At 40.5% G+C, this 22,187-nt stretch overlaps 1 protein-coding gene across 2 annotated transcripts in view; it reads right to left on the bottom strand.

The window, feature by feature from the left end:
- WDR7 (WD repeat domain 7) overlaps window positions 1-22,187 on the bottom strand; it is a 242,885-nt gene that overhangs the window by 168,375 nt on the left and 52,323 nt on the right. For both annotated transcript variants that reach the window (XM_081317822.1, XM_081317821.1), the window contains 2 exons: window positions 18,708-18,826; window positions 16,712-16,835 (listed from right to left, as the gene is read on the bottom strand). In XM_081317822.1, coding sequence (XP_081173948.1) covers window positions 16,712-16,835; window positions 18,708-18,826 — 243 coding nt within the window. The remainder of the gene's footprint in view (window positions 1-16,711; window positions 16,836-18,707; window positions 18,827-22,187) is intronic.

Below are 22,187 nucleotides of genomic sequence, written 5' to 3'. Positions count from 1 at the left end.
CTCTCCCTCTCTCATCTCATCCTCTTTCCCCCCTAGATTATTTATTTATTTATTTTATTTAGTTATATTTATATACCGCCCTATTCCCTGAGGACTCAGGGCGGTTTACAGGGGATTAAAAATCCAAAATACAAAAATTAAGAACCAAATTAAAAAATATTAAATTAACCCTGTAGTCAGCTAAAAAGAACCCCAAATTTAAAAATATCTCCTCAGTCTGGGCCCGAGAGCTCGAAGAGCCAGGTCTTCAGGCCCCGGCGGAATGATCGGAGGTCGGGGGCAGTTCTCAGCTCCACCGGCAGCTGGTTCCAGAGGGCAGGCGCTCCCACCGAGAAGGCCCTATCCCTGGGTGTCACCCGCCGGCAATCTCTTACCGGCGGGACCCTGAGCAGACCCTCCCTGTGGGAGCGCACTGGGCGAAGGGCATTTGATGCTGGCAGCAGGTGTTCCCTCAGATATCCCGGACCCGGGCCATTATCAAAGTTCAAAGCTGCTCTTTTTCATATAATCTGACCCCCCCCCCATAAATTATAACAAACGGATAATTTTCAAAAGTTTGACAAGCTTTCAAAGTTGTTCTGTGACATCCCTGATCCTTGTCCCTGACAGGAAGAAGATTTTACAAGTTTGTGGGTATAATCTGCCATTTTTTTTAGTTCCTCAGAGTAGTGAGCCAATACGTACCAGAACATACACACACAGGTTCATTCTCTCTCTCTTTCTCTCTCTCTCTCTCTCTCTCTCCTCCCTCCCACCCTCTCTTTCTCAATGCTAATAATTACAGTATCCTATGTCTTCTGCTAAGAACTTAGGGCCTATTTCTGTAGGAGAGCCTGAAAGTTGTTTTTCCATTCCAATGGAGTAGAATTCTCAATAAGCAGAGGGCAATAAATCGAGACATAGGTAACTAATTTTCTCTAGCAGAGATGAGCATAAATTTATTTATTAAATTTGTTTGCTGCCCATCATTCCACGGTGACTCTGGGGAGCTTGTAAAACCATAATATCTATATACCGTATATACTTGAGTATAAGCCGACTCGAGTATAAGCCGAGACCCCCAATTTCACCCCCCAAAACTGGAAAAAGTTATTGACTCGAGTATAAGCCGATCCGCCGTTCTGCAAGCCTCCGCCGCCGGCGGAGGCTGGATCCGCGCTCTGCAAGCCTCTGCCGCCAGCAGAGGCTCGATCCGCCATTTTGCAAGCCTGAATACACAGGAATACCCTGTGTGGCCGCGGCTCTCGGGGAAGCCCTGGCTGTCCGCTTCCTCGCTCCACGCTGCCATTCGGGGCCCGTGCATTCCCCGGGCAAATCGCGGCGCCCAGCAGGCGAGGAAACACGCCCGCTCCAGTCGCCCCCCCTTCCCTCAGGAGACGTGAAGCAAGTGACCGCCCGGAGCTTACCGAGGACTTGCGCGCGGCCGAGGCTTCGGTGCTTCCAGGATCGCGCGCACCTCTCCCAAGCCGCCGCCGTCCGGAGACCTGCCGAAGTTTGGGGAGGTTTGGGGAGGTGCGCGCGCACCTCCCCAAACCTCCCCAAACGTCGGCAGGTCTCCGGACGGCGGTGGCTTGGGAGAGGTGCGCGCGATCCCGGAAGCACCAAAGCCTCGGCCGCGCACAAGTCCTCGGTAAGTTTTTTGTTGACTGGAGTATAAGCCGAAGTGGAATTTTTCAGCCCAAAAAGTGGGCTGAAAAATTCGGCTTATACTCAAGTATATACGGTATACCATATATCTTTTAAAGCCAACCAAGTATTCAGAAACCTTACAAGAGGACTAACCTCTTCTGTAGGACTCAGCAAGTAACATAGTTTAAAAACATCTGGGTGAAGGCTGGCCGTGCCTGATATAGAAACAGAAAGATTTTCTGACTTTTCTCTGTGATGTCACTTACCAGTGGTTATATCACTCATCTGAAGCCAGAGATCTTAGTGCTAATTATTACTTTTTTTCATAATTTACATTTCTGCATTAAGTCTAAATTTATTTTATTTATTTATTTAATTTAATTTATATACCGCCCTTCTCCTGAAGGACTCAGGGCGGTGTACACGGCAATGCAATAAAATACAATGTACAAAAATTAAAAATATTAAATACTACAGCCCTATCCAATAAAATTAATACAAAACTATAAAATACCCCTAAACCCATCGGACCAGGCCGGCTTGTTCAAATAAATGTGTTTTTAGGTCCCGTCGGAAGGAGCGAAGGTCAGGAGCCATCCGGAGCTCAACCAGCAGACGGTTCCAAAGGTCTGGAGCGCCCACAGAGAACGCCCTCCCTCTGGGGGCCGCCAGTCGACACTCTTTGACCGACGGCACCCTAAGGAGGCCCTCTCTGTGGGAGCGCACTGGACGAAGGGAAGTTGATGCCGGCAGCAGGTGCTCCCGTAAATCTAAATCTAAATCTCTGAAACTCAGGCCTTGTCACACACACTTTATCCAGTTGAATCTTCACATACAGATGCAAAAATTCAACTAAAAGCACTTAAGGATTTTAAAGGTAGGAAGTTGAATTCCCTGTCGTTTACAGAGAGACAATTTCAAAGATGAAGAATCAGTAACTGAAATACTGAAAACCATCATGTACACAGTACTTAAAAGTCATTTTTTTTCCTGTGCATCTAACTGTGCACAGGACTGGAGCTTCCATCCAAAAATGAAGCATAATTGGGATAAACAGATAATAATTTAAATCTTCCAAATGCTGTTGAAGAAAAATACATTTGTATCGATGAATTCTACAAGAGGGGTGTGCCTGTGTTTGTGGGTTATGGTAGAAGCAGTTGGCACATATATCTGAATAAATAAGAATGGGCTAATATTGAAAGATGCAAGACTTTCCGTGGTTTATTTTCAGACAGAAGGTTTATATTTATTGGAAACAGATTTCTGCAGTGGCTGACCACTGCTGCCCCACACTCCATGCAATCCTTATGACAGACAGACTGCCTGCTTCACATTAATTCACTTCACACTATTTCTATCGATCCACAGTCAGTTCCCCAGTCTCTCTGCACACATTGCCTGTCTGGCTGCCTACATTCACATCAGCACATATACACAAAGGCCACAGAAAGATAACCTTTTGCTTTCCATTAAAGGCACAGTAGCCATTTTTTTTTCTATCTGCAGCAACATCAGACATATAAATATACCGGAGTTCCTATTACCTGCTGGACAAATCGAGTGCTCAAAGATTTCAAATACATTCCAATGTTGCTGTCTAAAAACAAAAACAAAAAACCAAAACCCATCGTTTTTCACATTTTAAGAAAAGATGTTACTATGGCCCAAAAAAGAGAGAAGAAGTAGTAACAGTGAATATTGTGCAGTTGAATGGAAGGGAAAAATTGGAACAATAAATGCACAGGAAAAAAATCATCATGATATAGTATTGCTGTCTGAAGCATTAACCTTACACAGATGAATCTGAATTGTCTATTTGCGTAAGAGCATTTTTTTCAGATTCATGTGCATCTAAAAGCTTAGCCAAATTCAGTGCTTGATTTAATCAAAATATGATTGCGTGGTAATTGTAAAAATTGGTCATACAAAAACATATAAATGCTTGTATGTAAACATTATAAACATTAACATTAGAAGATCTTTTTGCAATGCTAATGGAATTTCTTCCCAAAGAAATAAGGAGAGAAATCATAACAATATAACAACTATAATCAAGTACTTATATACATATATTCACCAACGAAAAGGTTGATGACACTAATGCTGGGGTTTAGGGGGTCCCAATAAATAGACTTGATATTCAAATTCAGTTCAGAACACATTGTTTGCATTCACAAAGCCACTGATTGTTCAATTAAGCCTGTCTTTCTGGGCCTGCACACGAATTCATTATAGATAGTTCTTGACTTACAAACATTTCTTTAATGATCATTTGAAGTTACAACGGCACTGGAAAAAGTGACCTATCACAGTTTTTCACACAAATGATCGTTGCTTGAACTCCACGTTTACATGATCAAAATCTGGATGCTGGCTCATATTTATGATGGTTGCAGTGTCCCAAGGTCATGTGACCTGACAAAGTCAATGGGGAAGCAGATTCACTTAACAACCATGTTCCTAACTTAACAACTGCAGTGATTCACTTAACAACTGTGGCAAGAAAGGTTATAAAATGGTACGAAGCTTACTTAACAATTGTCTTGCTTAGCAACAGAAATTTTAGGATCAGTTGTGGTCGTAAGTTGAGGACTATCTGTATTATGGCTAAATTTGCATAACCTGCTAGGCCAAGCTTCCCAATCTTGGGTCTTCTAGGGAAGCATGAAAATATGAATTCTCAGCAATACCCTTGCTATGTGGGAAATTTCAAGAGCTGACATGTTTGTGTCTAAAGGATATGTAAGATGGGAAAGGCTATGATGAGTTAAAATCTGCCTGGCGAAATTGTGGACAAGTTCACAATGCCAGATGTTATGAAACCAGGGCATATTTTAGAATACTGTTCCCAATCCCTGACTAAGGTAAATCTAATGAATCAATACTTGACTTTGAATTAAGGCTCACTGAAATATTTCGCTCAACTTTCAGAAATGACCGAATCAGGCAGAAGGCAGAGTCTTTGCTAGGTTAATTGCCCAGTGAGAGAAAATCCCGTGTTTCTGAGGCTGCCAACAATTTGATATTTGTCTGTTTATTTGCAAACTGGGCAATAGTAAAAAGTTCCAGGAAAAAATAAATATATCGTAGATTAAGCATGCAATTTTAAGGAAGCAAATATTAAGCCTATCAATGTACACTATAGAGGATGTTGTCACAAATGTGGCTGCAACATTAAGGCCAGGGGGATAATGAAACGGCCAGAAAGCTAAGGAACCCCTACCTAACATTAACCCTTTACAGTATGCCTAACCCAGGGGTCAGCAACCTGAAACAGTGAAAGAGCCACTTGGAACCGGTTCCCTCACAAAAGGAAAAACTGGGAGCCACAAAAAAATGTGTGCACATGCGCGCATGCGCAGAACAGGGTTTGACTGAAGACTGGAGCGAAGGTGAGATATGCACCTACCCTGCATATTTGAATTGATTGGTTGACCTTTTTTAGTCCCACTTTTTTTTGGGGGGACTGCACATGGCAGAGGACTGGGAGCCGTAGGAGATGGCTGAAAGAGCTGCATGTGGCTCCGAAGCCGCGGGTTGCAGACCTGTGGCCTAACCCGATCGAGAATCCAGACTGCCAAGAAGGCTCTATTTCTCTCAATAGTAGTGATTTTTCTTTTGTAAAAAATATGAACAACTATCAAAAACAACTGAAACAATAGAGCTTTCATCTCTCAGACAAAACAAGATTATGTTATATGGAAATCTTGAAGGTGGGAAATTTAAAAATCAAGAATCAAGAATCAAGAAACTAAAAGCTTCAGAGAACTTCACGGATGAAAGCTATAAAATTATTAGGCGTTTGAATGATCTATCCTGGCGTACACTTTCATTTTAGTATACAGGGGAACTTAACACGATATACCACGAAGATGTATATATTCAGGCACAGCAATGAGTTTGATGAGGACTGACCCCACCATTACTGCTTTCACAATGATTTTGATTGTCAATTAATATCTCGCATTTAAATTATTTATGAAAATTATTTTTTTAAAAAAATTGTGTCGTATCTAGTGTAAAATGGCATTGATATGTTCACTGGACCAACAAAGGTGGATGAGGATGCAGGGAAATTCATGTTCTGTTTTGTTTTGTCTTGCTTTGTTTTGTTCTAAACAAAAGGTCTGTTCCTTATAAGAAATATCAAAATCTTGACAGATTTTTTTTTCTAGTGTGACAAAGGATTTTAAGCAATCTTATTTCTTGGCTGGTTTTTGTTTTTGTTTTTCCAATGTCAAAGCTGGAAAATATTGCTGACCCATGATCTAGTGATAACAGTGTTCATTTCTTTTCAGTTTTCGTATTTAAGTGTGACTTTTCTTTTTTAATACATTTTATTTTTAATCTTTAGAAAAATGCACTATGGCAGCATATGACATTGCCACAAGTGAACATACAAAGGCAGAAAGCGCAACAATCACACTTAGGAAATATACTTATAATTTAAATTTAATTTGGTTAGCCTGGAGGCATCTCATATTGGTTCATGTGGCTACATAACTAATCGTACCCAAAGGTTACAAGTGTATTTATTTGCTCTTTTTAATTCTTTTTTTTTAATACAAAAAAGTAAAGATGTGGTTCAGTTCCCTGAAGTTCAAGGTAATTTTACAGAAATGACTTTACACAATCAATGTGAATATTAATGAGGCAAGAGTAGAGCAGCTCTTTTGAAAAAAAGAAATCAAAAGAATTTTGTAAGAGATCATCGACACACAGCACAAAGGCAACAGCCAAGGAAAATAATGGGGTGGGGTGGGGTGGTAGAACCCTACCAATAAAGATGAAATGTCCATTCTTCAAGCCACATCAGTTGTGTTAAAAGAAAGAAAGAAAAGAATTATGTAGAAACTCAATGCAACCTGTATTTGGCAAATTATATAATAGTAGAAACAGTAAATGTTGTCTTCCATACATTTCCATAGATTGAGAAAATAAAATAAAATAAAATAAAAACCACAATAACTCTCAAAAATATTAAAAGTACATCAGAAGATGCACAGGATATTGTTCCCGAGATATGACATTTACATAGTTTCTGATACTTTTCAAATGTTCTGATAGATTCAGCTAATTTTCTGATAAAAAACCAGCCCCCCAAAGGCTGTTGAACTAATGTCATGTAGGCCAAGTAAAAAATTCAAGGCAAATAGCTGTTGATTTTCAGCCACTTCAAACATAACATATTTTGTGCACTAAACTCCATAACACATCAGAGTTTGGTATAAGATAGGCGGCTATATAAATGTTTTTTTAAAAAATAACTAAAATATTGAAGAATGAAAATTTTGGGTTGCAACTACAATGCACATACCAATTGTTGTAAGGCTCAGGTCTATGTATGATAATCACTTTGGTTTTCAATCAAAATAGCCAACAAAAGCTTAATAATAATAATAATAATAATAATAATAATAATAATAACAATAGCAGAAGTCTGCAAAACCATTTGATGTGTATCTTTTCCTTTATCTTTTGCTTATTATAAGAACACGGGAAATGTGTATCTTGAATGTGTATTTCCAGGACAGCCCATCTGGTTCTACTATTCATCTTTCATTCAGGTCATAATCCTCTCAATGCTTCATCACAGCAGGCTATATAAAAAGTTAAAAGGGAAGTCTACAATTATACAGAGTTTTAACTTCAACGTTCAGGAATTAATTTGATTACAAATACAGCTTTAACCATCTGCTTAGCAATGTATTGCAGAGGTCTAATAGAGCGTGAATATTCCCAAATAGAAAGGAAAAAAAACTATTCAAGTGATTGGAAAGGAAAGTTTAAAAATAGATGTTAGCACCACACAAATACTTAACAAAAAAAATGAAAATATGATTAAATGAAGAGTTAATCTGGGAGATTTGCCTTCCCAGAACTACTGAATCATTTAAAAAGAAATTAAGCAAAAAGATAGGGCGATGACTACAAGGTTCTTCTGACTTAGGGAGGTACGATTGGTAGAGTATAGACTAGCAATAGTGGGACACAGTGGCTCAGTGGGTTACGACACTGAGCTTGTCGATCAGAAGAGCAACAAAGATGATTGGGGGACTGAAGGCTAAAACATATAGGGAACGGTTGCTGGAATTGGGTATGTGTAATTTAACAAAGAGAAGGGTGAGGGGTGACATGATAGCAGTGTTCCAATATCTCAGGGGCTGCCACAAAGAAGTGGGAGTCAAGCTATTCTCCAAAGCACCTGAAAGCAGGACAAGAAGCAACGGATGGAAACTAGTCAAGGAGAGAAGCAACCTAGAACTAAGGAGAAACTTCCTGACAGTTAGAACAATTAACCAGTGGAACAACCTGCCTCCAGAAGTGGTGAATGCTCCAACACTGGAAGTTTTTAAGAAGAGACTGGACAGCCAATTTGTATGAAATGGTATAGGGTTTCCTGCCTGAGCAGTGGGTTGGACTACATGACCTCCAAGGTCCCTTCCATCATCATCATCATCATCTTCTTCTTCTTCTTCTTCTTCTTCTTCTTCTTCTTCTTCTTCTTCTTCTTCTTCTTCTTCTTCTTCTTCTTCTTCTTCTTCTTCTTCTTCTTCTTCTTCTTCTTCCTTCTTCTCCTTCTCATTATTATTATTATTATTATTATTATTATTATTATTATTATTATTATTATTATTATTATTATTATTATTCATTTGCCATGCTGTTTGTGCCAGCTAGACGTTCAATGAAACAAACATCTGAACAGGCATAAGATTCACTTTCTTGTTCTATATAAAATAATTACCATACATGCACCTCACTGTTATTTGGTTTCAAATTTAGATAATGCTAATGACTTTCTCAGCAAGGCCAGTTGCAATTTCCTCTGAAGGCATCCTGAACTTTCTGGGTTTACATCTTGCTACCTCTCTCTTTATATATTAGTAGTTACATCCTTTCTACAGCATTAGAACGTAAATTCAAAAGTGTTCCATGAGTGACTCTTGAGAGACTACATTCCTATAATGGCAGAGCAGAGATGGCTGACAGAAGACAAGTTGCTCATGGCTATACCATGGACAAAACGGGACGTCTTTCCAGTCTCGTTGTCATATGTTGAGAGTTCAGTTGAGAACCCAACTGAGTCCCTTTATAGCCCTTTTGCAACATATTGTAACATGCTTCAATACACATGCTCTGGTGTGCCACAGCTATTACAGGAGGCTGTTTAGCAGGCAGGATGATGTAGGGGGGGGGGAACCTCTGCAAATCAATCAAAATCAAGGCTTTCTAGAAAAAATCATAAAGTGCTTGTTCAGGAATGAAAAGATGACAAACTGCTCTGAAACAGTGGCATGAAACACAGAAATTATAGTGTGTGATGTCATGCATCTTTACCAGTGTATTACATCAATAACAGTTGATGCATAATTCTTTTTCATACATTTATGGTTTAAAAAAAGACAGTTTTGATCTAATTAAGGAAGTAATTAAAAGAATAATCATCATATATAATAGTGTTTTTAGGAAATTAATGTGTCAAAGAAAGACACATTAGAGAAGTTTGATGAGGAGACTATATAATTACCACAATAAATGTGAAATAAATGGGAGAGGGAGGGAGGGAGGAAGGAAACAGATAAATATTCAAAATGGCATCAATAAAAAAAACCTCAAATACAATCTCTGTTCCTGCATTCAAATGTCCATGATCTATGCATCAATAGGCTGTATGCTGCAACCAAGATATTTGTTTAGTTTTTAATGATTTTATATGGAATTTTATACTTAGATAATGGACAAGTTCATTTCTTGGGTGCTTGACACATTCACAGCTCTATGAATGAATAGTAAGCCAACCCACAGCCATTTTGTGAGGTTTCCATGGCCCATTTTATGGAAAGTTCTAAAATTAAAAACTTAAGACAGTGACAGTCCACACTGTCACTAGAACATTAGAATATTTGTGATACAATCCACACTATAAAAGGTAAACAGGTACCACCATCTCATAACTACTAAAATAACATTTGTGCAGGACTTAGTGACGATATATATCTACAAGATCACCTGTTCCAAGTGTCCATCTATTCAGAGCCAACAGAAAAGGCATGTTACAGGTTCCTTCTATCAGGATCTACCCTAAGACAATTTCTTATTCTCTATCAGTGTTTCTCAACCTTGGCAACTTTAAACCATGTAGACGTCAACTCCCAACATGCTAATTGGGGGATTTTGTTGGCTCAAAATTCTTGAAAATTCTGGCTTAAAGTTGCCAAGATGGAGAAACACTGCTCTTTATATACATGCATGAAGTGGAGAGGAGAAGTGGGTTTCACATACAGAGAGGTACTGAACATTCCGACCTCAAAATGGGCAAATCTGAGTTCTGGCAGTTATCTGATGTCCCAAAAAAGCATTCAGAAAATATTCCTGGACATCTGGAATTCATCCATTTCATGGTTGGCCCATTTCTGAAACACTTCTTTGGGGGTCAGAATAATCCCTCTGGTCTGTAGTCTAAATTGCAGGTGTTCTATGAAGGAAGATTTAATATACATATTGTAATGTGAATTTAGTTATATTTATTTAGTTATATTTATATACCGCCCTATTCCCTGAGGACTCAGGGCGGTTTACAGGGAACTAAAATCCAAAATACAAAACTTAAGAACCGAATTAAAAAATATTAAATTGGCCCTGTAGTCGATTAAAAAGAACCCCAAATTAAAATTTCTCCTCAGTCTGGGCCCGAGAGCTCGAAGAGCCAGGTCTTCAGGCCCCGGCGGAATGATCGGAGGTCGGGGGCAGTTCTCAGCTCCACCGGCAGCTGGTTCCAGAGGGCAGGCGCCCCCACCGAGAAGGCTCTATCCCTGGGTGTCACCCACCGGCAGTCTCTTACCGGCGGGACCCTGAGCAGACCCTCCCTGTGGGAGCGCACTGGGCGAAGGGCATTTGATGCCGGCAGCAGGTGTTCCCTCAGATATCCCGGACCCAGGCCATGTAGGGCTTTATAGGTGATAACCAGCACCTTGAATTTCACCCGGAGGGCAACCGGAAGCCAATGCAGCTCACGGAGTAGAGGTGTTACATGGGAGTATCGGGAGACCCCCATTACAACTCGCGCGGCCGCATTCTGCACCAGTTGAAGCCTCCGAGTGGTCTTCAAGGGCAGCCCCATGTAGAGAGCGTTACAGTAGTCCAAACGGGAGGTCACAAGCGCGTGAGTAACTGTGCGTAAGGCGTCTCGGTCCAGATAGGGACGCAACTGGCGCACCAGGCGAACCTGGGCAAAAGCCCCCCTGGAATCCCTGTTTAATGGTATCCTCATTTCTATCATTTCCCCTGGAATCCCTGTTTAATGGTATCCTCATTTCTATCATTCAAACACTAGATGGTTATTTTAAATAGTCCAAATGACAGAACTGGAAGGACGCTATTTATAAATTGCAATTAAAATTCTGCACAATATTTATTAAGTCTGTAAGCTTGAGTTCTAAACCAGCTATAAAAATACTTTGGAAAACTGAAACTTCTTACTGACAAGGGATATTCCTAGAAGAGTTTAAGTAAACTGGTTTTGAAGAGCATGCATCTGGATTAAGCAGCACTGAAATTGTTGATGGCACCTTAGGGCTAATGATATTAGTGAGCATTATAGTAATAAATGGGTGATATTAGTTGTTCTGAATGGTATGGTATTGATTTGTGCCATTCATCTTCTTCTGATTTGCTGAAGAACTGAGCTTTTTATAATGCTAATGGAAATTAAGAGCTTTACAAACACAGCACATGAATACATGAACATATCTTAGCAACCAACCACTTAGGAAGCACTGGAATATAAATATACATGTATTCATTCCGTGATTAGTTTGGGGTCAAACCATGTGAAGGCTCGTACCTCTCTCTCTCTCTTCCCCCCTCCTCTGTCTCTCTCTCTCTCTCTCTCTCTCTGTATTTATATACTTTATGCTGGTCCTATAAGTACACTCTTTAGGCTGCTAACACAATTAAAGCAGTTTTAAAATGCCTATAATAAAATAAGTAACATAAAGACAGCAGTATGAATTTACACAGTTTGTCAGTGCTGCTAACAGCGAATGTTATTGCTTGACAAGAGATGAAGAAGTAGCCATTTCATATGTTAAACTTGTGTATTGCTTTAAGAGATTGAGTTTAAGGTTGGGAGGGGGGATGAGTAGGATTGCACCTTCAAGGCCATCTCTAACTAAAGAAGATAAGACCTTGGCGGGTTTTCTAACAGAAGGGAAACTGATTCTTTAAATTAATTGGGGAATATGATTAATGACAAAATTAGAAAGGTGGAGAATTGTGTTTTAATATATTGTGCAAGGGGCGGAGATTTCAGATTCCAGCTTCCTTCGAGCAAGCATTTGCCGGTGTATTAGGCTAATAAAGGACTTTTAATTTAAACAATGCCTCAGAGTCACTTGAAAAGCCCATACGTCGGAAACTTGACACAGTTCTTTCCGCAAAACTGTCATATTGCAGCCCTCCATGCTTTACCACAAATGCTCACGACTGTTGCATTCTGCCTTCATCTGGATTTTTCAACTCAATATGGCTTGAAAGCAAAACAATGCAGTTTAAGAATTTACCAAATTACATCCTATCCCCACAACGTTGTTATTAATTAGGAAGAGTGGGGGGATAAAAGCTGTCTATTTTCAAGTAAATGATCTTGTAAATAGAACATCTCCAAAACATGTTCGTTTAATCAAAAATGTCCATTTAAAAAGACAATCTAGACATGTGAAAGGATTATCTAGCCTAACTATTAAAATGGCTGTCTTCTGCTTCATGAAACAATGGTTAATTTGGTATAGAGTGTTTTCTTCCAGTTTTATTAATGATATCTTGTGGCTAATAATGTAGGGCTAGTCTTAAACTGTTTATGGGTTCAGAAGCTGGTTTCTTTTCACAGCATAGTTAAGATCAGCTACCATTTTCCAGACATAATATAAATTGTAAAATCAAATGGAAATTACAACTTTTACTCTCCATCTTCTGACTGCATCAGAGAAGGGGAAAACATATGCCTGAAGCTCAAGGTGACTCTTTCCTATCATGGACGGGTTATCATGGTAGCTGATGCAGCCAGCCTTTGCATTAAACCGAATACCAAGGAATACTGAGGGTATTTTGAGAACAGCTCAGAATGATGCTATATAAATCTACATTATATAAGTCATTTAGACTTAACAAGATCATGAGACATCTTTCAAAGAAAAATCAATTCAAATTTAACACATAAAGCAGTCTGGACAAAAGGAAATTAAACAAATTCCAACCAAGCAAAAAAAAAGGGACAAGATAAATTAACTGAAACGGCCTCATAGAAGTATTACTTTATGAGTTTTAAGTTTTGAGATAGATGAAGGTTTCACACCCAAGGTTAATTCATAAAGTTAACTTAATTCAAAATAAATGAGAGACGTAGCCATGGAATTGCTAGTCAATCTGATCTCAATTTGCAATCTTTTCCACCTCTAAACTGACAGACAGCGAAGGAAAAGATGATCTTATCTATACAAAGAACACTCCATGTCTAAAAGGATAATTGAGATAGGAAGCTCCAAGAGCAAAGCACATTCTTGCAAAGGAAGCCAAGAGTGCAAAGGTTTGTTAGAAAAGCAGAGTCTCGGCACTTCAGGAAAGCACATGTCACAAAACACAAGTTGTATTTGCATACAGTGTATTCTTGAATAAAGGCCAATAAATAAAATGCCTGTTAGATACATATTAAAAAGTACAGAACATTATACTTATCTGAATAGTTTCAGTACACTCACTGAAGACTTAATATGGAAACGAGAATGGGCAGTTTTGAAAGCTGTTAGAATATTCTTAAAAGAGATTCTGAAATATGCTATGTAAAACTTTGGTTTCATTGGTCATTGAATGGGAATATTGTTGAATGTGAAAATCCATGAAATCTAAATATACACAATTAATACAAATGATATTTAACATGCGTTGCATCAGCTTACTTCTTTTGTACAATTATGTAATTATGCAGATGACAGGAATTGATATGTCAGTTATGTGGATGGTTTCCAAAAAGGAGAGAAATAGCCTTTTCTGTTATTTGGGAGCAAAATCCAAAATACATTTTTGTTCATTGTGTCTGTGGTTTCCTGAACTGAAGTTTTCATATATAGAGTTTTATGGATCTCTTTTAGGATACTAAGTTTAAATTGGTATTATTGCTTTCTTGAAATATTGCTGAATTTTGCATAATCCAAGAGACACAATAGTTTTTTAAAATGTATACATTTAAAGAAATTTTCAGTGTCTTTTTTAGAGGATGTTGGATCATAAGAAGTATCTGTATTTTAAAATATTGTTTTGACCACACACACACACACACACACACACACACACACACAAATGCTATTTCCCAAATAAATATTTCCAGAACTGCCTTTAAAAGGTATTTTGGAATCGTTCCATTTAAAACATTCCTGACCTTTCCTCACCTTTTTGCATTATTATTTTTTATTTATTTTTAATTTAATTTTTAATTTAATTTATATACCGCCCTATTCCCTGAGGACTCAGGGCGGTTGACAGGGAATTAAAAATCCAAAATACAAAAATTAAGAACCAAATTAAAAATATTAAATTGACCCTGTAGTCAGTTAAAAAGAACCCCAAATTAAAAATTTCTCCTCAGTCTGGGCCCGAGAGCTCGAAGAGCCAGGTCTTCAGGCCCCGGCAGAATGATCGGAGGTCGGGGGCAGTTCTCAGCTCCACCGGCAGCTGGTTCCAGAGGGCAGGCGCTCCCACCGAGAAGGCCCTATCCCTGGGTGTCACCCGCCGGCAATCTCTTACCGGCGGGACCCTGAGCAGACCCTCCCTGTGGGAGCGCACTGGGCGAAGGGCGTTTGATGCCGGCAGCAGGTGTTCCCTCAGATATCCCGGACCCAGGCCATGTAGGGCTTTATAGGTGATAACCAGCACCTTGAATTTCACCCGGAGGGCAACCGGAAGCCAATGCAGCTCACGGAGTAGAGGTGTTACATGGGAGTATCGGGAAACCCCCATTACAACTCGCGCGGCCGCATTCTGCACCAGTTGAAGCCTCCGAGTGGTCTTCAAGGGCAGCCCCATGTAGAGAGTGTTACAGTAGTCCAAACGGGAGGTCACAAGCGCGTGAGTAACTGTGCGTAGGGCGTCTCGGTCCAGATAGGGACGCAACTGGCGCACCAGGCGAACCTGAGCAAAAGCCCCCCTGGTCACGGCTCCAATATGGTCTTCGAAATTGAGCCGTGAATCCAGGAGGACGCCCAAGTTGCGAGCCCTATCGACGGGGGGTAACACCTCACCCCCCATCATTAAGGATGGAATAACTTGGTTAACCCGAGATGCCGATATGCACAGCCACTCAGTCTTGGCGGGATTGAGACGGAGCCTGTTTCTCCCCATCCAGACCCGAACCGCCTCCAGGCACCGGGACATCACGGAGAGGGCATCACTGGGTTGGTTCGGGGTGGAAAGAAAAAGTTGGGTATCATCAGCGTACTGATGATACCCCACCCCAAAACCACGAATGATCTCGCCCAGCGGTTTCATATAGATGTTGAACAGGAGAGGCGAGAGAACCGACCCCTGAGGAACTCCACAAATGAGAGACCTCGGGGCGGATCTCTGCCCTCCTGTCAACACCGACTGCGAGCGGCCCTGGAGGTAGGAGGAGAACCACCGTAGAACGGTGCCTCCCACTCCCAGCCCCCTGAGACGCCGCAGTAGGATACCATGGTCGATGGTATCGAACGCCGCTGAGAGATCTAATAGGACCAGGACAGAGGAGCAACCCCTGTCCCTAGCCCTCCAGAGATCATTCACCAGCGCGACCAATGCCGTCTCCGTGCTGTGTCCGGGCCTGAAGCCCGATTGGTACGGGTCCAGATAATCAGTTTCCTCCAGGAACAGAGGGAGCTGATGCGCCACCATGCTCTCAACAACCTTCGCCAGAAAGCGAAGGTTGGAGACTGGACGGTAGTTGTTTAAAACAGCCGGGTCCAAAGCAGGCTTCTTGAGAAGGGGTCTCACCACCGCCTCCTTCAAGGCGGCAGGAAAGACGCCCTCCTTCAAGGAAGCAGTTATTACTGCATGGAACAGCCTCGTGTACCTTCCCGAGCCGCATAAGCTAGCCAGGAGGGGCACGGATCCAACAAACAGGTGGTGGTGCTCAGTCTCCCCATGATCCTGTCCACATCATCAGGGGAAACAGGGTCGAACTCATTCCAGATAACGTGCTCAAGACCGCCTGATTCCTCCACATTAGACTCTGCCCAGTCAGAGTCCAAGCCGGTCCGGATCCGAGCGATTTTGTCCGCCAGATGATGACTAAACTCCTCGGCTCGTCCCTGCAAGGGATCCTCTCTCACCTCCTGATTAAGGAGGGAGCGAGTCACCCTAAACAGGGCGGCCGGGCGATTATCTGCGGACGCGATAAGGGCGGCAAAGTAGTTAGACTTCGCCGTCCTTATCGCCGCAAGATAAGACCTTATAAAGGTTCTTAACTGCAATCGGTCGGATTCGGATCGGCTGGATCTCCAACCGCTCTCTAGACCTCGTCTCCTCCGCTTCATCTCCCGGAGCTCCACAGAGAACCATGGGGCCCAACGGGATCTGCGTCGGGTCAGAGGTCGCATGGGTACAACGCAGTCGAGTGCCCTGGTGGCTGCCGTTTCCCAGGCCTCCACCAGGGCATCGACTGGGCTGTGGGTAAGGGTGATAGGTATAGGCCCAAGCGCCCTCTGGAACCAATCTGGGTCCATTAGGCGCCTGGGGCGGAACCACCTGGTCGGCTCCGCCGCCCAGCGGCGGGGGATGGCATGACGGAAAACCAGCCTCAGGAGGTAATCATCTGACCATGACAGAGGGGTGATGGACGGAGAACCCCCTCCCAGATCATCCAACCACTGTCCAGACAGGAACACCAGGTCGAGAGTGTGACCCCCCTCATGAGTCGGGTCCTCAATAATTATCGTGACCTATTAATTCTGAAGTTCAATTAAACCGCATATATTCAGAAATGGCCCTTCTGTTTTGCTATTACTGTACATCCCACAGAAACTAACAAACAAGTGCAGAAAATGCTCACGTGATATAACACTATCCATGTACTGGGGTAAATAAGGAGCCCAGGTATCGATGGCTTCCTTCCTGCCAGCCTGCTCAATTCTCCTCAGTTCTGCTAACAGTAAGGCTTGTGCAGCTTCTCTTACCTGAAAATCCAAACAGAATAGGCATTGGTTCAATTACAGTACTGAAATAATTGTAGAAAAAAGATGCGTCATAGGGAGGCAATTAAAAAAAACACATTAATAGTAACTAACCAGAGGGAGTCTAGCAGCACTTTTCCCGATGTACAAAGTATGAGCTGTTCACGCCTTTTAAGGACGTTGGTGGGGTGAAAAGGGTGTTACCAGAGTTCTGACTTTTGTTTTGTTTTTGTAGACACAGCTCTACAAAGCTGCCACAAAGAAGGAGGGGGGTCAAATTATCCCCCAAAGCATCAGAGGGCAGGACAAGAAACAATGGTTAGAAACTGACCAAAGAGAGAAGCAACCTGGAATTAAGTAGAAAATTCCTAACAGTGAGGACAATTAACCAGTGGAACAGCTTGCCACCAGAAATCGTGGGTGCTCCATCACTGGTGGTTTTTAAGAAGAGACTGGACAGTCACTTGTCTAAGATGGTATAGGTTCTCCATTTTACCTATGGGACATGATAGCAAGAATAACCAAAAGGGTTTTTTTTTGGGGGGGGGGAAATAATCAGGACTACACATTTACATTGAGATCGGCTTTTGACAAAGGATTCCCAAAGATTCTCCCAAGCCAATTTCTCCGATAAGTGGAGACAGAGAGACAAATTTCCTACTCCACACAGACCTGGATTTCACCATCACTATACAACGTCAGCAATAGTTTTTTCAATTAAGCTGAGAAGCCAACTCAACCCCCTACTGTAAATGTCACAGATTGGCTCCTCATATATTTCTTTTAAAGCTGCACAATCAACATTTTTTTCCCTTTCTTCTTTTTTGCCATAACAGCACAGATGTAATGTCAAGGCCAGATAGTCATTGATCAAAAATAGGGGACGCCAACTCCATTTGCCAGCTAGGGAAGTTACTCAGCACTTTCAGCCTAGAAACTGGCCTAAAATAGAATGTCTTTTAAAGCTAAGTCTAGCATTTGAAAACAGCCAAATCCTTCTTACAAATGTGAATCTTATTTTTTCCCCCAATGATTTCTCTTTGTCACCATTAGGTGCTTAAATGTTTAAAAATATTTCGCAGAGGGGGAAAAAAAATCTGAATTCAAAGCAACATAGAGAAGAATATTTTTAGCCCAGGATTGAAATGAGGGATACTTGGTGTTCTCGGAGCTCAGTTGTTTTCTTGCAGACGTTTCATTACCAAACTAGGCAATGTCATCAGTGCACTGATGATGCTACCTACTTTGGATAATGAAACATCTACAAGAAAACAACCAAACTCAGAGAGCATCAATGACCCTTAAAGGCAACATTCCGTGGATGTACAATCAGACCAATTTCCTGCATAGCGATATAAAGTGTTCTGTTCTCTGCAGATGCTCCTCCTCCTTCCATCTTACTTTTAAAATTAAGTGTAGTATCAAAAAGTAATAAAAATAAATTTGCAGCTTTACTGAACTGCTGATGCATGAACAGTAAACTAGCTGTGGCTTAATTCGAATATTGGAAGCTATGTGTAGTTTATGGAAACAGGACCTTTAGGTATTGAGTAAAACTTCCACATGTTTTGATGGAACAACGGTGACATCCAGTGGCTGGAGAAAAAAAAAATCCACTGTGCCTTCCTGTTCCCTGAAATCTATCTTCCCATTTAGCCAGAATATACTGTTGTCACACCAGGATGTTAACTCTCCATTTTACAAAACTGACCCGCAAATTGAATTGCATATACCTATATATATAAATCCAATCTTTAAACCAGAATTATAGTACACTTTTCTTGGAACAATATATCCAGTGTAAAAATAGTATTCCCTGTGCTGGCCAAGAGATTCATTTTTCCCTAACTGCCATCTTCAATAAAAAAACTGTACCTCCAAGCATCGATCTTGCCATCTACGAGCCAACATTTCAAGGAGAGGCGGTCTAAATTGATCCAGGCCCAACAGGTCAGGGAGCATAACACAATGCATTGCAGCAAGCTGACTCCATCCTGTTAAGACACAGGCAAAACACAACAATCACAATCGCAGAGGTAGTGGAAAACCACTATATTTACTAGCAACCATAACAACATTGGTCTATCAAGAACCTGCAATGGGTAGTCCGAATACAAGAAATACTTTTCAGAATAAATAAGGCTGAAGTTGCACTAAATGAGAAAGCTAAAAGCAACGTATCACCACAAATGAATAAATAGTAATCTTTCTAATCATTAAGGGAATCAGTTAATTGAAGTACATATATAATGCACTGTTGCTCACTTTTATTGGGGTATAGATAAGATAGATAAGACAAACTTTATTGACAGTTTTACTGTGAGCATGTTGGCCCACATTAAAAATAAAATTCTGTTGCCTGCTCTCAAAAGAAAATATATATCTATATCTATATATACATACACATATATACACCTACAATGATACATATATATATAAATATTAATATTGCTTATCTTTGCTTACCTGGCACGAATTACTGCTACTTACTTCTACTGAAGTTTAGATTAAAATCCTTTCAGAAAGAGCAACTTCCAATTTCACTCAATAAATAGATTATTCTAATAATCTTTCCAAAATTGTACATTTGCATTTTGTTTTTAAGCCACTATCTTATTGTTGAGATAAAGTGGTGCATGAAGAAATCAGCAGCATACTTTTTATTTTTTTTCCATTCTCCTTACCCCATTCCTACCGGAGATCGGGATCTGTAGCCCTGTCAAAATCTAACCTCAGATGCCACTGCTATAAAAAGTTTGAACCTAGATCCAAAGATGCACTTCCATCTGAGAAAAGCTTTTGCAGCTCAAAGACACCATGAATAGAAATGTAAAAAAATGAAAACTGTAACCATTACATTCTCTCTCACACACATGCTCTCTCTCTCTCTCTCTCTCTCTCTCTCTCCACACACAAACACACAGACACAGACACAGACTCACGCACACACACACACACACACACACACACACACAGAGAGAGAGAGAGAGAGAGAGAGAGAGAGAGAGAGAGAGAGAGAAATTTGCTAAGATGGGAGGCTATATTTAATAAATAAATAAATAAATGAGTGAGTGAGTGAGTGGGTTTAAAAATCTTTTTGTTTAGTGGGGATTTTGAAGAAGGGTTGACATAGAAAAAAATATATATTATAAAATGTAATTCTCCAGTAATTTCTGATTAATTTTGAGAACTTATAAATGGATGCAGCTCACTTTCTCGTCTCCTCACACAAATGAAAACAACTGTTGATACAATAGGGAGGGTAGGGGTGACCAACCTTGGCAACTTTTAGACTTTTGGACATCAACTCTCAAAATGTCTCACCTAGCATGGGTGGCTGAGGAATTCTGGGAGTTGGAGTCCAGAGGTCTTAAAGTTGTCAAAGTTGGGCACCCCTGGTATAGAGTATTAGGACAGGATATCTAAATCTATGAAGTGGGTTTGCTGCTTAAAAACAAGAATGAATTATATGGCAGCAATTATAAATGGGGACATGGGGTGAACATTCAAAACTATTTTCTTCCACTGATAGTTCTCCAGTACCTACAGGATCCAATCTGTGATCATAAAGTGAATCGATAAGAAAATAGGAAAAAGAAGAACAGTGACAAACTATCCCAAATCTGTCTATGAGGTGGACCTAACAATATTTACTCACAGTGAAGAACTGCCACTGTTGAAAATATCAATTTGTCTCAACTGACTAGCATAAGACTAATGCTAAAATAAGAGGTCTCCTTTCCCCCTTTAAAAAAATCAGGGTTTCAATCAATGAACTACTTTTCCATCTACAGATGGAACTTGATTAGCAAGGCAATACACAAACACAATGACTGCAATTCTATCCTGCACCTGCACCTGCACAGATTACCTGCGCAGTTATCAGGAAATGAAATATTTTGTAGAGGGTGTTGGGGATTAATGTTAGGGGCAGAAAGAGGTTCCATTAAAGGTGAAGATTGAGTTTTATAGATACATGCCCTCTAAATTCTCTTCCTGATACATTCTACATCTCAGAGAAAGGTAGCTTTCTCATGATTTTAAATCCTTAGTTCTATGAACCCACAAAGATAAGAGCAATGAAGAATCTTTGTAGATCAGGAATGTGCTAGATCACTTTATGTACTCATACTTTTAGCCCTCAACAATAGGGCTAAAAGATACTTCCAGATATTGTCTAAGTCACTTTTTCTTCCCTCTCTAAAATTCCTTTATACATTTAGGACTGCTAGTTTGAAATTATGATAAAAGATAAGAAACCAGTCTTTTCAGTATCTTGAAAAGGGTTGCTGTTGTGGTGAAAACAGAAGGCAGGAGTACCTGCCTTAACTTTTGTAGATAAAAAAGGAGGTATAAAATAATATCTGGATAAAAATGCCAAATCCACTCTACACTGTGTGATGCACTATAATAACAAATAAATAAAATAGACTATAATATAAATCTATTTAGTGGAAATTTATGAGCAGGATTATAGGCAATTATGTAATAGAAATTAAACAATACACAGCATACCCTAAGTATAACTGTACACTAGCTATTAAATCTATAAGACAAAGACATATACTGCTACATTCAATGTTTAAATAAACCATTAAAAGTGTAAGTTCAGTGCTGGTTATCATATCCAACAATCCATTATTTTTTGAAAAAGGAATTGATTTCACAATAAATTTACTGCTGTGCCAATATACGGAAGTCTAGATGTTGTACTATTTTTATTCATAGTTTTAAAAACTGAAACTCCAGCATCTTTTCATTCCAAGAAAAGATAGGATCAGGTTGACCAGAAGTATAAACACAAAGCCAGATCTAATTTCCCCATCTCAGTAAGAGAAATCAGCAGGGAAGGCCAAAGTTAGAAGATATCTGAAGGGTGAGTTGTATGGTCCAGCTTCAGTGGCTGGAGCTCTGACTGGGTGACCCTTTTGGAGAAGGTCTGGATGGCAAAGTCCCAAAGGTCCTTTCCTAAAAGGCAACTGGATTTTCTTGGATTTTTCCTTGAAAATGTTTTGCTTCTCGTCTAAGAACCTTCTTCAGTTTGGGACAAGCATGACCTGAATGACTGAGGATCTCCACAGAAGGAAGGAAACAGTCACTGCTGCCATCCTTCTGCTTTCAGGAGCTGAAGAAGCAGAAGGAACAGAGCAGTTTTCACCACAAGGGGAGGTGCAAGATCAAGCCATGTTGTGGCATTGTCCCAGGGACCTGGTTGCTGCTGCTGTCTACCTATGAACCTGAGTCATGAGGCGCTTGCACTATGTTTGGTTAACCTCTACTACTCCTCTGAGAGGAGTCAGGAGGAGAAGCAAAGGGGGTTATTTTCCCTCTTTACATCTTGACAACTTGGATTTG

The sequence above is a fragment of the Vipera berus genome (assembly GCF_964194415.1).
Source record: "Vipera berus genome assembly, chromosome: 2".
Lineage (NCBI taxonomy): Eukaryota > Metazoa > Chordata > Lepidosauria > Squamata > Viperidae > Vipera > Vipera berus.
This window is presented reverse-complemented; position numbering and strand designations above follow the sequence as displayed.